We start from the raw sequence: 15,214 nt of genomic DNA, 5'->3' as shown, positions 1-15,214 counted from the left end.
TGCTTATGTGGGTTATAAGACAAAAATACAACTTAGGTGAAATAAAATACCGTCTATACCACAGCATAGAGGTCAATGAATATGTTGAATGGTGAAATATAAAGGACGTGGTTTAATTCCGGGTTCAAAACGAAATGTGTTACAATACGATACAGAACATGTGAGTAGAGCCCCTGGATATCATGAAGTACACCGTGTTTTACTAACCACTAATCCCGGGCCACTGAACCATTAGTCCTTTTGCGAAATCTTTTTGGAGAATCTTCACCACAAGGACAATTTGAGGATTGGGATGAGGAAGGGCAATTTTAGATGGGCAGATTGAGAATAGGAAAAAAAAACCCATTTGGATGGACAATTTAAAGAACTTAAAAAGGAAGGACATTTCTTCAGACAATTGACAATTGAAGAACTAAAGTAAGCAAATCTAAGTAGGCATATACTCTATTTTCAGGTGAGGAAGGCAGTGGCGTATAGGGTAGCCACCCAGCAAACACAAAACGTTTTCGACATCATTCGCAAAAAGTGATATAAGGTTGTCAGAAAACGTTTAAATGTCGGGTTATATAAAGGGTATATTAAGGGTATAAAACGTTTTCATAACATTAAAAAACATTTTTTGATAATCTACTATCCAGCAAACACATTATGTAAAATTTTAAATTATGTATTTATTATAAATATTATTTGTTATAAATATTATTTGCTTTTTATTCGTGCAACGTAACCGCCACCCAGGACAAACAAATTCTTCTTCTCAGATTCGTCATTCCATAAATAATTAACGTATCCGTCATCTCATTTGACAAGACTTGTGAAACAATACATTATTGTTTTGTAGCTTTTTGTTACGTGTCACATTTTACACATAAAATGATTGGCGTCATTACATGACAGATATTCCACTTCTTTGCATATGTAGGATCGCTCCTGTACAACATATGAACACAACCTTCGTTATTTGAATTATCAGGCTGTGGGTAGTATCAGTTAGTAAAGCCAAATCTGCTATCGTCACCGTTGCTGTGGGATTCTCAAAGTGAAGATTTATAGTCAAGAGCTGTAGTGATATAATCTGCGGGATGCCATCGGTTATGGTTGTAAATTGCATGACAATCGCTGCTATTGAACGCTGACACGGTAATAGAGACCATGAAGATGATCTTGATCATGTTGATTGTTGAAGTTGGCATGATGATGTCTTTTAAATAAGACAGTGATCCGAAAGTCGACAACAAATTATTTGTATGAATCTTGTAACACCGTGTTTTCATGCACGCACTGCTTGTGAATACAGCTTCATCATCATCATCAGTCGGCTGCGGAGCAGGCGACTACAAGCTTTCTCCAACTAATGCGATCTTGGGCAAGCGAAACAATTTTGCATGCAGCATCCCTTCAGTATCTCCCAGGAGGTGCTGGACATACTGTAAGTACAGTGTGCGCGGCCGTCCCGGTTTCCTCTTCCCATGTGGTGGAATATAAAGCGCATATTCTTTCACAGGCTCGCCATCTTCAAGACGCAGTATAATGACCGAGAAATTTGAGTTGATGAATCTTGACTCTGGCAACCAGTGGAGTGGTGTTGGTCAGGTTAGCTCAGGTTGTAGATGGTTTCATTTGGAATCCAATCCACACGCTTGATGTTTAACATGACTCTGTAGCAAGATGTTGCAAATGCATTGATCTTGTTTTCCATGTCCTTGGTAATTACCCATGACTCGCACCCGTACAGAAAGACAGTAACACACGTTGTCTGAAACAGCTTGATTTTTGTTTCGATTGGCAAGGACAGGTTTCTCCAAAGGCGTTCCAGTTTCCAGAAAGCTCGGCTGGAACTTACAGCTTAAGTGAAATAAAATATATACCACTGTGTAAGGGGTGAATATATTCTTTATGAAGAATATAAATTTAGTTGATTCCGGGTTCATATTATACGAAATGTGGTACGTGTTATAATTTCAGAACATGTGATATTTCGTCCACATGTAGCGCCCCTGGGCATCCTGGAGCACAGCATGTTTACAATCACATACAGCCTAACATTAATAACTCAAACCCGGGCATAAGCCATTAGTCCCTTTTCGAACTCTCTTTGGAGATTCTTCAACAAGGACAATTTGAAGAGAGAAATGACAAATTGACCTAAATTGAATGGGGTGAGGAAGGACAATAATTTTGGACAGTTTGAGAATAGGAAAGAAAATTGGATGAACAATTTAAAGCACTTAGGGTTGAGAGAATGAGCTATTAATAAATTCTCGGTTTGGTCAGTATGTAACAAAATGTTAACATGATTATGATGCAGATATTACGAAAGTGTTGTTGTGGGCTATTTAAAGTGAAATAGTCTAAGTCCTTTCATGGACAGGTACTTGTAAGCCAGAAATAATTTTATGTAGTCCATGTGCTACTATCCAGCTATATATCTGAAGTACGCCCAAGTGCGTATCACCTGTCGACTTGCTGAAATCTGGTTTATGAAACAACACATTCTGTCAATGTCACTGTGTGGATCAATACCGTTGCCTGAAGTTAGTGAATGGTGAACCCAGCACTGTTTTGGAAATTGTCATCTGTGCAATGATTTTGTACGCAAATGATATATATTTAATTATAGGATATTACACAAGTCTATAGTGGTCTTCGCTGGACAAGTTTGAATCAGAATATACTTCGTTTAGTCGCTAGAACATTGACTGCAACAGAACTTTATAATCAATATAAGGAAGAAGACTGTTAGTCGGATAAGTAGACATTGTATAAAATCAGCGTAATTCATTGATTGTATACATTCATGTTTATATGCAAGAACATTGTCCAATCATACTATTAGTATACTTTTCATTAAAGATTCTAATTTTGTTAACTTATGCAAACAGTGTGTTTTGTTGTGCATTCTGAAGTGTTCTTGGGTAAAGGTGTTTTGGTCTTTTGGTGACCCGAAACAACCATTTGAGATGAGTATGATCATGATGATGAAATGGGGTAATTGCAGATGGGCATATAATATTTGAGATGAACAATGGTGATGAGAGTTGATCCTGCAAATACAATACAATACAATACAACTGAAATTTATAAAGCGCCTAAAACCAAACAATTGTACTAAGGCGCTGAAAACACTTGAACCAAATAAAATTACAGTCCATAGGCAACATTAAACAAATGGCATTTCAAGAGTTTTTTGAAAATGAGAAGAGAGTTTGTATTTCTGATGTGTTTCGGCAGCCGGTTCCATTGACGAGGTGCGTAGCATGTAAAAGCACGGTCTGCAAATGTTGTATGGTGAGTTCTAGGTTCGAACAGTAACGGTGCAGAGGAGGAACGTAACGGCCTACGGTCAGTCTGTATTTGAAGCATGCTAGAAAGATATTCTGGAGCCTGTTGGTGGAGAGATTTGTATGTTAGAACCATGATCTTAAAGTCAATTCTTTGCTTAACAGGCAACCAATGCAAGTGGATGAGATCGTCAGAGATGGGGTCATATTTTCTTTTTCGGAGAGATAACATTATAACATGAGGGAACTGACCTTGAAGAGGTCCAATCCCCAAACAGATTACCTTTCAAATTGTACCAGAATATATCAGAAATGCAAGCATACATGTTTATGCATTAGGCCAAAAAAAAAAATTGTTGTGTTGCCCTCAAGTTGGGAAATTTGGGTAGGACGGTCGGATTTCTTTTTTTTTTTTCCTTTTTTTTTTTTTAAACCTTTAGTTTTTAAAATCCCTCAAATATTAAATAATGCTTCTTCAACTAGGGACATTTGTCAATTTTGACTTCTGGATAACTGTTAGACATCAATTAAAGACTAGTCATTCAATAAAATATAAATTTTAAGTGAAAAACATTGAGTTTTTGAACAAATCTGTAAAAATCATAATTCAAAAAAAAAAAAAAAAAAATTGCACCCCTGATTTTTCAGGATTTAGGGTCGGACGGTTGAGGGCAACACAACCAATTTTTTTTTTTGGCCTAAAAATATATTGAGCATTCTTTTGGTGACAGTAAAACAAAAAAGGGGTCCGGCCATTTGGTGAGAGAGTTGAAAATGAGTCCATATGCCACATATCCCTATCACCCATTTTCAGACTGCGTGTGCCTCCCGAAATGGGTAGCAAACTAGCAATTTTATTTGTAATCTCGGTTGGGCGAATTGGCGGTTTGTGGTATTACCGTTATACCGGATATGGTTACAAACTGAGACAAAGATTTACTGGTATCTGTCTCAGGTTACTAAAGTCAAAATCTGCCAAATTTCCGGAGCATACATCCGTCCGAATCAGATCGGTCTAAATTGTTTGGAATTATAGTGATCCATCTGCTGCCAAAAACCATTGACATGTCTGATTATCGTGACGCCGAAAAAAGCTCAACACCCAATGCCGACATTTGGCAGTTACGGAATTTATTACTGAATTTATTATTCAGTATTGCCGAAATACCGGCATTTGGCAATTGTCGAATTAATATGATCCATTACTTCCAAAATACCGGTATTTGACAATGCCAAATTATGATTATACATTACTGCCAATATATTGACAATTGCCGAATGATTGGCAGTTGGCAATTGTCGAATTGTTATAACATATTCATAACCAGGCTCGCGATGCATGGGATCCACTCGAACGTGTTTATTTAACGAAATGCCGGTGTTTGAATTGTTAAGTATGGCACATTGCCGCCAAAATACCGATATGTGGTATTTGCCGAATTAGTATGACTCAGAATATTGGCATAATGTGGCAAACTAAAATACAGTTCTGTCGAAATACCGGCATTTGACAAATTGCCTACTTATTATATGACACAGTATGCCAACTGCCAAATGTCGGTATTTGGCAATTGACGAATTATTATGACACATCACAGTACTACCAAAACGACGATACTTGGAAATTGACGACTATTAGCACTTATCAAAATGTCAGAATCTGGCAATCACCGAATATAAAACAGAACTGCCGAAATGCCGGCATTTTAAAAATTACCGAATTATTGTTACAGTACTGCCTTCGTTTTTATCGATATTTGGGCTATTACCAAACTACGAAAATGACGGCAGCTGTAAATCATTGTCTGATTATTTGTACACAGTGCCGTCGAAATGCCGGCATTTGACAACTTCCCGAATTATTATTATGACACAGTGCCGTTGAAAAGCGGTACAGTATTTGGAATTTGCCAACTCATTATAACCAAGTACTGTGGAAATACATGGGTTGGACCGACACACTGTGTCTAAATTTGGCACTGTAATCAATTCAGCAAACCGTTATACCAGTGGTAGGCCTTCTATATTACAACTTTTAAGTTCCTTAATGCTCTGTGTGCTAGCCATAGGCTTAAACATAAAACGTTTTGAGATATTTTCAGGAGCTATCTCCAAACCCACTGATCCAATACCAGGCTTTTTTGTACTCATTTTAATGCATTTTTCATGCTGATTACAAATATGGTCATGGGAGTTGCACTTCTTAAATGTTTTAATTTTAAAAAATGAAACTTGTCATCTGCAGTCAACACCGCGTGGAGAAAGTTAAGTCAAAGAGTTCCTTGGATATCGGCATAAACTGTAGCATCTTGTTGACTCTGTGCTATCCTTGCTAATGTGTTGGAGTGAGAGATTTCAGGCAATTCTAATTCGGCATACGTCAACTCATCTTTCTGTGATGTTCCCTGGACATGCTGCAGAAGTCCATCTTGTATACAACCATTGTAATTCATAGTGCCTTTTGGACTCTCATTGTTAAAGTTTTCATCCGTTGAAGACTGCTTTTGAGTTGTTAGTATTGTTTTGGGGCTAAGTTGGCGTGCTTTGTCTATCGAATCAGGCGCGTTGACGACGGAGTAATCTGGTGTTATCGAACAGTCTTTTTCAATGGTTAGAACGTAATCAGGTCTTGGGATCTTTCTGTTCCTTTTACGCCATACCAAAACCAAAATTATCCCCGTTACTGATGCAATAATAAGGATAAATACCACGGCGAGAACGGCACTTAAAGTATGCGATTGATTCTTCCTTGAATACGGCTTGGTCATGTCGGTTGGTTGCGCGTTTTTCATCGGTGTGGTAGGAAGCTGTTTCGTTGTCGCGAAAGTTGTGGCAGCTTTTCCATGCGACAAAGTCAAGTGTTCATTGGTAGGATTTAATGCATCAGGTGGATTAGGTGTGCTGGGCTGAGGAAGAGGTATTAAGGAACACGTCCAAGGTGTCTCCAATAATGGATGGTTCATCACACAAGTGAACGTAGCCCCGATATCCCCTGCCACTAAATCCACCTCATGCTGTAATGATAACCCTTGTATTGGAGAAGTAAGAGTCGTGACGTCATTATTGAGACCACGTTGCCATAGAAACGTAGGCTTTACGCTTGCACCCGTTTCGCTGCATCTTAAGAATATGGTATCACCAACAGAATGCCCAGATGGCGATGGTGTGTAATATGTGCCAGTGCCATCACTCACAACGGTTAATATCTCACAAATCGGCGAGTCTTCCGAAGGTGGATCACCAGGAATGACTTCAACATTCACAGTACCTAGAAAGTTAATCACTCTATCACGTATATATCCACATTTATATGTACCATCATCATAAGAAGTCAAGCCCGATATTGTCAAAGTACATATTCCATTCTCTAGCAACCGAGAGCACGTCACTGATACCCGATTTGCTAGTTCAGATGGTACGTTGGTGTTAATGGTCTCGTCGGAACTTATGTATAAAGATCTATCATCATGATACCAAATAATTAGGGCGTCAGCATAAACGTATTTAATGTCACAACGTATACTGACTGCTCCCCCTATGTAACTAGTGACAGAAGTTGTTTCTTGGTCCACATAAGGTGCAAATATTGTTGTAGATTGGAAAAATGTAACAAGCAAAACAGAACTGGCAAAACGGAGCGCCATTTTCTCAAATCGTGATGTGCTTGCCTGAAAGTGTTATTATCTTTTACAGCCGAATTGAAAACAAACCAAAATCACGACGTCCGCTTACTCTACTGAGTTAGTTTTTATAAAGTCGCTCTATATCCTCAAAAGGTTCCGGTTCTAGCATGGATGTATGTATTATGTAAAGTTGAGTCAAATACGACAAGGTTGAACAACTGCCACAATGTGTGTCTATAAAAACTTTGAGCAAGCTTTTAGATTGTCATTTAATGTTTGAGAGATCTAATCAAACAAAATATACTTCCACAGGAATACTAAATATAAAATAAAACTATATTTGCCGATTATTATGATAGTTACTTATTATGTTGACACAGCAGTGTCCCCCAAAATCTAAGTGTTTCTAGAATGCTTTTGGAATAAGATTAATTTTAATGCTAATTTATTGCACATGCGCATGCTAAGGAAGCCTGATTACCTTTTTGAAATAGCCGATTGGGAGAGTTTGCAATGAAATATTTTTTTGTGTAAAATCTGAAGCATCCTATGTATAAAAGAATATATGAAAATTAACTGCACATCATATATGGCGATTAGTGATACACAATCGTGGTACAGTTGATGCGGTTTAGCAGGCACGGAGAATTTAATTTAATTTTATATACGCCAAAATATTTTGTAATTTAGTGAAAATGAAGACTAAAATTACATTAGACACCGCCAAAGATTACTGTCTCGTTTTAAAATTAATCTAATCTTTTATTTTCTGAAATAAACTTTGGGGTCTAATGTGGACTTTTTATATAAATGGTAAAAACCCAGAACGTCTATACTAGAAATATATACGGCTCCCTATACCCACCTCTGCCACGTCTATTTTTTGAAAATTTCATTTTAGGGAATGGAGCTAGGCGAATTTATGTATGGCGTACAGAATAACAATGCGAACTAAACGGAGGAAGTGAGAATGTTGGCTTAGAGCACTTGTTGTAAGTGGTATCAGCTGATCAATACCGAATCCGACAATTCAAAGACCGTTAAAGCCATGTTGTAACATTCGCATATACAGTGTAATGATATTTCGGCAATTGCCGAAACTATTGTGGGTTTATGACACTTTACCAATTATCGGCATCTGACAATTGCCGAAATATCATTACACTGTATATTACATTAATGCCGATATTTGGGCTACTTTATACATTATTATGACACAGTACTACCAAAATGTTGGCAGCATTTGGTAATTGTCGAATTATTATTACACATTTATAACCAGGGTCACGATGCATGGGATCCAATCAAACGAAATGCCGTTGTTAAGTATGGCACATTGCCACCAAAATACCGATATTTGGCATTTGCCGAATAAGTGTAACTCAGTATTTGGCATAATTTGACAAATTGCCTACTTATTATATGACACAGTATGCCAACTGTCAAATGCCGGTATTTGGCAATTGGCTTATTATGACACAGTATTAGCAAAACAACGGTACATGGACATTGCTGGCATAATGTCATAATCTGGCAATCACTGAATATAAAACAGAACTGCCCAAATGCCGGCATTTTGAAATTACCAAATTATTGTAACACAATACTATCTTCGTTTTTACAGATATTTGGACTATTACAGTTCTATCAAAATGACGGCAGCAGTAAATTGCCTAATTGCTTTTACACAGAACTGCCGGCATTCGACAACTTCCCGAATTGTTAGACATAGTGCCTTCGAAAACCGGCATTTGGAATTTGCCAACTTATTTATAGTCAAGTACTGTGGCAATACAAGGAACCGGCACGCTGATATCTATATTTTGGCAATGTCATCATTTCAGCAAGCCGTTACCGGCAGTAGGCTTACTATATTACTTACTAGTCACAGGCTTCAACATAACAAGTTTTGAGATAATTATATTCTCAAAATATCAGGAGCTATCTCCAAAACCACTGAACCAATACCAGGCTTGTTTGTACTCATTTTAATGTATTTTTCATGCTGATTACAAATATGGTCAGAAGCGAATTAAGCTTGCACTTCTGAAATTTGTGAATTTTATTTAAAAAAATTGAAACTTGTCATCTGCAGTCAACACCCGCTTGGAGAGAGTTTTAAAGTTAAAGTGTTCCTTGTATATCGGCATAAACTGTAGCATCTTGTTGACTCTGTGCTATTCTTGCTAATGTGTTGGATTGGGATATTTCAGGCAATTCTAAATCTGCATACGTCAGCTCATCATTTTGCGATGTGCCATGAAGAGGTCCTTGCGAACTGTTTCTTTGATTTATGTTCTCATACTCATCACCATCTTGTATACAACCATTGCAATTCCTAGTGTCTTCTGGATTACCATTGTTAAAGTTTTGATCCGTTGAAGACTGCTTTTGAGTTGTTGTTTTGGGGCTAAGTTTGCGTGCTTTGTCTATCGAATCAGGCGCGTTGACGACGGAGTAATCTGGTGTTATCGAACAGTCTTTTTCAATGGTTAGAACGTAATCAGGTCTAGATGGTATAGGGATCTTTCTGTTCCTTTTACGCCATACCAAAACCAGAATTATCCCAACAACAGATGCAATTAGGATAAATATCACGGCAAGAACGACTGGTAAAGTATGCGATTGATTCTTTCTTGAATACGGCTTGGTTGGTTGCGCGTTTTCCATCGGCGTGGTAAGAAGCTGTTTGGTTGTCGCGTAAGTAATTGTGGCAGCTTTTCCACGCGACAAAGTCAGGTGTTCATTGGTAGGGTTTAATGTAAAAGTTGGACTAGCTTCAGGTGGGCTGGGCTGAGGAAGAGGTATTAAGGAACACGTCCGAGGTGTCTCCAACAATGGATGGTTCATCACACAAGTGAACGTAGCCCCGATATCATCTGACACTAAATACACCGTATGTTGCAATGATAACCCCTGTATTGGTGGAACAAGAGTCGTGGCGTCATTAGTGAGAACACGTTGCCATATAAACGTAGGCTTTACGCTTGCACCCATTTCGCTGCATCTTAAGAATATGGTATCACCAATAGAATGCCCAGATGGTGATGGTGTGTAATATGTGCCAGTGTCATCACTCACAGCGACTAATATCTCACATATAGGAGAGTCCTGCGAAGGTGGTTCACCGCTACTAGTAACTATGACATTTACAGTACCAAGGAAATGAGCCCTATCATCTACATATCCACATTTATATGTGCCATCATCATAAGAAGTCAATCCTGATATTGTTAAAGTACATATCGCATTTTGACGTAACCGATAACAGTTCACAGATACCCGATTTGCTATTTCAAGTGGTACGTTGGAATAAATGGTCTCGTCGGAACTTATGTATAAAGATCTATCATCATGATACCAAATAATTTTGTCGGTATCATGAACGCCTTTAATGTCACACTGAAAACTGACTGCTCCTCCTATGTAACTGGTGACAGAAGTTGTTTTTTCATCCACATAAGGTGCAAATATTGTTGTAGATTGCAAAAGTGTGACGAGTAAAACAGAAGCAGCAAATCAGGGCGCCATTTTCCCAAATCGTGATGTGCTTGCCTAAAAGTGCCGTTACATTTTACAAGTATGATGCTGCCGAATTGAAAACAAACTAAAATCACGACATCCGAGTTAGTTTTTGTTAAGCCACTCTATATCCTCAAAAAGTTCCGGTTTTAGCATGGATGTATTATACCAATGTTGAGTCAAATATGACAGGGTTGAACAACTGCCACAATGTTTGTCTATAAAAACTTGGAGCAAGCTTTTAGATTGTCATTTAATGTTTGAGAGATCTAATCCAACAAAATATACTTCCACAGGAATACTAAATATAAAACAAAACAACTATATTTTGCGGTATGGCAGTTAACTTATTATGTTGAATACAGAATAACAATGCGAACTAACTGGAGGAAGTGAAAATGTTGGCTCAGACCACTAAGTTGTCGGAAGTGGTATCAGCTGATCAGCACCGAATCCGGCAATTCAGAGACCGTTACTAGTTCGTATTATTTTGGTATGACGTATGTCGACATTGTTTTATGATTATCAAATACAATGTTAAGTCTTTATTTAGAACAACAGCGAACCCGAATTGAAACCAAATCATCGGATCTATTTTGCCTTAAATTGCCTAGTCATTTTAATATCTCACTTCATGGCAAACTTGCGTATTGAAATGAAGGACGCCAAAGAAATCAAAACTTCCACTTTTGATAGTAAATGGTACACCAACGTATACGAGAGTCTAAATTTAGGGTTGACATCCTTTTTGCTTTAATACAAACAACAATGATGAGTCATATCAAGAGGTAATGTACTAGTGGGCTTGAATATGGTGGACGGTGAATATCTCTCCAGCTCTTTCCCATCCGTCAATATCGAAATCTTCATCCTAATACTTTTGGTGAGTGAGGGGTGGACAGTTGGAGCTTTCGACATACAAAATAATTATTTTGATCCCCTCTTTATCATGTTTATACGGGGTCTTGAAAACCTTTGATGCCGCTTTTTTACGGTCTGAATGTTTTGATCCCCCTCTTCCAGGAAGTGATGTGGACAGAACTCGTGAAGTGGTGTGCACAGAAGTGGGGATAGATCTTGATTTCCCCAACCGACAATTTCCCTTATCATCATCATCATCATAAACGCTTCTCGTCAGCAGTAGCTAGCAGTTTGACATAGCGCCATCAATAAAGTTTCTCCAAGTAGGCCTCTCTCGAGAGTTCATTCGCTTTCTTTATGGTTAAGTCTTCTTTGATTTCTTTCAGCATGATGCAGTCATGGTCCATGGCAAAGGCGATTCGACCTTTGTGGCATTAAACCCAGTTAACAGGAAATTAATCCAGTAAATCGATTCAGTAAAGCAAATAAGCTCATGCATTCGATCACTAACGGCAACAAGCTTCGGTCGATTACCCCAGCTGCAGCGTGTGTAAACTCTAATTTGCATAGAGGCTGTACGTGAAATTATTGATTGGCTCCAAACAAAGGATTTGAACCGGTGCACGTAATCATGGCGCAGTGCAGTCCATTCAATCAAATGTTGTCATCAACCTATTTGATCGCAGTGCATTGTTATGTGTGTGAGACGAACTGTCGCGGTTGATTGCAATCAAACAAACGATGTCTTATGTATTACTTTGTTCCGTGATGAAAATCGTGATGTTTTATTCAATCACTCTTGAAAAATGTATTTCTTTTGTAGGCCTATTACTTTGTTTTGTGATGAAAATCGTGATGTTTTATTTCATCACGCTTTAAAACAAACGGTTTCTCATGTATTACTTTGTTTCGTGATGACAATTTTGATGTTTTATTTCATCACTCACGAAAAATTGATTTCTTATGTATTACTTTGTTTCGGGATGAAAATCGTGATGTTTTATTTCATCATCACGCTCTAAAACAAACGATTTCTTATGCATTATATTTGTTTTGTGATGAAAATCGTGATGTTTTATTTCATCACGCTCTAAACAATAATTATAGTTACATGCATTTCAAGAAAAAAATCTTATTAAAACGGTAGGCCCTATGTTGTTTAGAAAAAATGTAGAAAGTGATGATGATGATGATGTCGATGATGATGATGATGATGATGATGATGATGATGATGATGACGATGTCTCCAAAAGTGTCCCGGTTTGTTTTTCTTGCCCTAAATCGTGCGTATCTATTAATAAGGCACTTCAATAATCAATAATCAGTCCCGTGACGGCCTCCACTAACTAGCTACTAACTTGGGTTTATGGGCGCTGATATTTCATGTTCACTGTCACTTATTTATCAGAAAAGTGCGACCATTTGTCAATCACCTACAGTACCCAATTTCGGCATACTATATAAGAAACTCATCATGATGATTGCCAGAGAATAGTTAAAATGTAGCTTGTACCGTTTTTTTGGGGCATCCTTCAGAAGTGAGCGGTCCGATACCAATATTTTCGGTCAAATCTCCATTCAATTAACACGGGGAGTTGGCTAGCTATGCCTTGCCCTCACTCATATTTTACAAAAGTGCGACTATTTCTGAACATCTAACCTAGCTGTAATTTTAGGTCATGTTAGAGAAATATATTTGCTAGAAGTTTGGAGAATAGCTAACATATTGGCTGGTTATTTTTCACACAGTGATGTTAACTAGGCAAGTGCCCATTCTTCCAACGTAGATCATTTGTAGGGGTCACGCGTCAATGGTGAGAGCACTGTGTATTGTGTATAGGAAAACGGACAGTAACTGCAGTATGGCTCTTTTTGAATTGCTGATATCCACGTAGTTTTTGGTTTCCCTCTTGCTCGTTTTACGTGTCGTTCGTATTCTTGAAGAGCTTGCTTTGCTGGGGTATCATCAGGTAGTCTCATGAATTCTAAGTTTTGACAACGCAACCTATTTTGAAAATCTGTAACATTACTAACCGTTCAGCACAAAGTTATTTGGAAAGAGTTATGCAGGTATTTTAGTTGTGCCCTGTTCATATTTCCACTAAATAGCCGATATCTATCTATTATTTATGATGTTACGAAGCAATCATTATATGGAATTAAGGATTTGTGGCCTAATCCCATTCTCTCTTTGGCGGTAGTTTTAAATACAATGTGGTGTGAGGTCCTTGTCATTTGAAATGCTTGCAGAGATCGAACTGGTTGTGGTACAGAAAAGATTTACTGTACAGTAGCGTGGATTTCTTTCAAAAACTTACTGGCAAACCGGCAGCTATGTTGAGACGCAAAGAAGATTCATTAGATGATAGTGTATAACGTAAAGAAGTTTGACGAGCACGGAACTGTCAGGAATCGGCAGAGTGAAGCTTCAGGTGCTCGTAAGACTGTAAGAACTAGAGCGAACATTGCAGCTGTCCGGCAAGCTTTAAGGCGCAACCCCCAACAGTAGTTGTCGTCGAAATGCTGTGCCAAACATCCCACGTTCTTCATTTAATCGTATCGTGCCATTTTTCAAAGGTATGCGAGTCGTTTTTCATCGATTTTACATTATTGCATGCCACGCCAAAACAAATAAAGGTAGCGTGCTGAAATTAACAGAATAATTAGGAGACATGTCCAACATTATAATGCTGGTATCAAAAATAGATACACTGCCCGTCTTCTATTTTTAGTTATTTTTGCAAACACGGTACAAATCATTCTGGGACACCCTGTAGTATTCACCTACAATGTGCGTACACAACACCAACAAGGAAAAACCCATCAACTATTTACGGGTTATGTAGCGATGCAGGCGTCGACATTGTCGGTGTGCAAGAACACCGTCTTATTACATCATCCCCCACTGACGAATTATGGTCAGACGACAAGAATTGGGTACTTATTTACAGTTCTGCCACAGACCAGAGGCAGGGAGGTGTTGGACTTCTGATGTCAAGACACATCCATAGGTGTTTTCAGAGCGTGCAGACCATCAAGCAAAGAATACTAACAGCTTCTTTTAACGGGAACCCCCAGCTTACGGTTACAATTATTTGTGCCCCAACTGAATCAGCAACCTCGGGAGAAAAGGACAGTTTCTACAATCCACTAGAAGTCCATCTTGAAAAGGTGAAGAGGCACAACATCCACCTCGTCATTGGTAATTTCAATGCCAGAATTGGCCAAGATATAGCCATGTATCTCATCCAGCTGTGCTTGGTCCTCATTGTTTTTACGACACAACAAATGACAATGGAGAGAGACTAGTGAATTTATGCCAGGAATTCAAGCTCCGTCCGTCACAATCAAGATTCTCCCCAACCCAAAAGTCGTCTCTGGACATGGATGCACCCAACGGGCTCAAAACACCAACTGGACCACATCCTTGTCAACAGCAAGTGGGTTAATTCCCTGCGCAATTGCAGAGCTTATAACTCTGTAGAGCTGGATTCAGACCATCGAATACTCAGCATACGACTGCACACCAGTCTCCGAACCACCAAAGGTAAACCTTGTAAGAGGCCTAAGTACAACTGGAAGAAGCTGCTTCATGCTCCTACTAAGAACCGTTTCCAGATTGAACTTTCAAACAGATTCCAGGTCCTCCAGTGTGACGACAACAACCAGTCACCAATTTCTGAGAGGTATGAAATGTTTGAGAAAGTAGTAGAAGAAGTCTCGGAAAAGGTTCTTGGAAAATGTAGCCCTTGTGGAATGCCAAGCTGAGTGACAGACAAGACCCTCAAGTTGAGATTAGAAAGAGATGTGACCAAGAAGACATATCTACTTGTTAGAACTCACCACGCCAGAGAAGTGTGGAGAAAACTCAACACCCAGCTCAACGAGTCATATAGGGCTGATGAACTTGCCTCTATACACAGGCAG

General features: G+C 38.6%; 2 protein-coding genes across 2 annotated transcripts; both read right to left on the bottom strand.

Moving 5' to 3' along the window:
• Positions 1-4,037: 4,037 nt before the first annotated feature.
• LOC140171593 (uncharacterized) lies at positions 4,038-8,846 on the bottom strand. The gene is made up of 2 exons (XM_072194873.1): positions 5,552-8,846; positions 4,038-5,320 (listed from the first exon to the last, which is right to left on the bottom strand). Exon 1 carries the CDS (start codon positions 6,923-6,925, stop codon positions 5,552-5,554), a length of 1,374 nt encoding a protein of 457 aa, XP_072050974.1. The 5' UTR covers positions 6,926-8,846; the 3' UTR covers positions 4,038-5,320.
• A 127-nt stretch (positions 8,847-8,973) lies between these two features.
• LOC140171594 (uncharacterized) lies at positions 8,974-10,423 on the bottom strand. Its single transcript, XM_072194874.1, has one exon. The coding sequence runs from the start codon at positions 9,899-9,901 to the stop codon at positions 9,029-9,031; it is 873 nt and encodes a 290-aa protein (XP_072050975.1). The 5' UTR covers positions 9,902-10,423; the 3' UTR covers positions 8,974-9,028.
• Positions 10,424-15,214: the final 4,791 nt, after the last annotated feature.

Source organism: Amphiura filiformis, chromosome 15 (genome assembly GCF_039555335.1).
Source record: "Amphiura filiformis chromosome 15, Afil_fr2py, whole genome shotgun sequence".
NCBI classification, from domain to species: Eukaryota; Metazoa; Echinodermata; class Ophiuroidea; order Amphilepidida; family Amphiuridae; genus Amphiura; species Amphiura filiformis.
The sequence above is the reverse complement of the archived record's forward strand: the minus strand, read 5'-3'. Positions and strand labels throughout refer to the sequence as shown.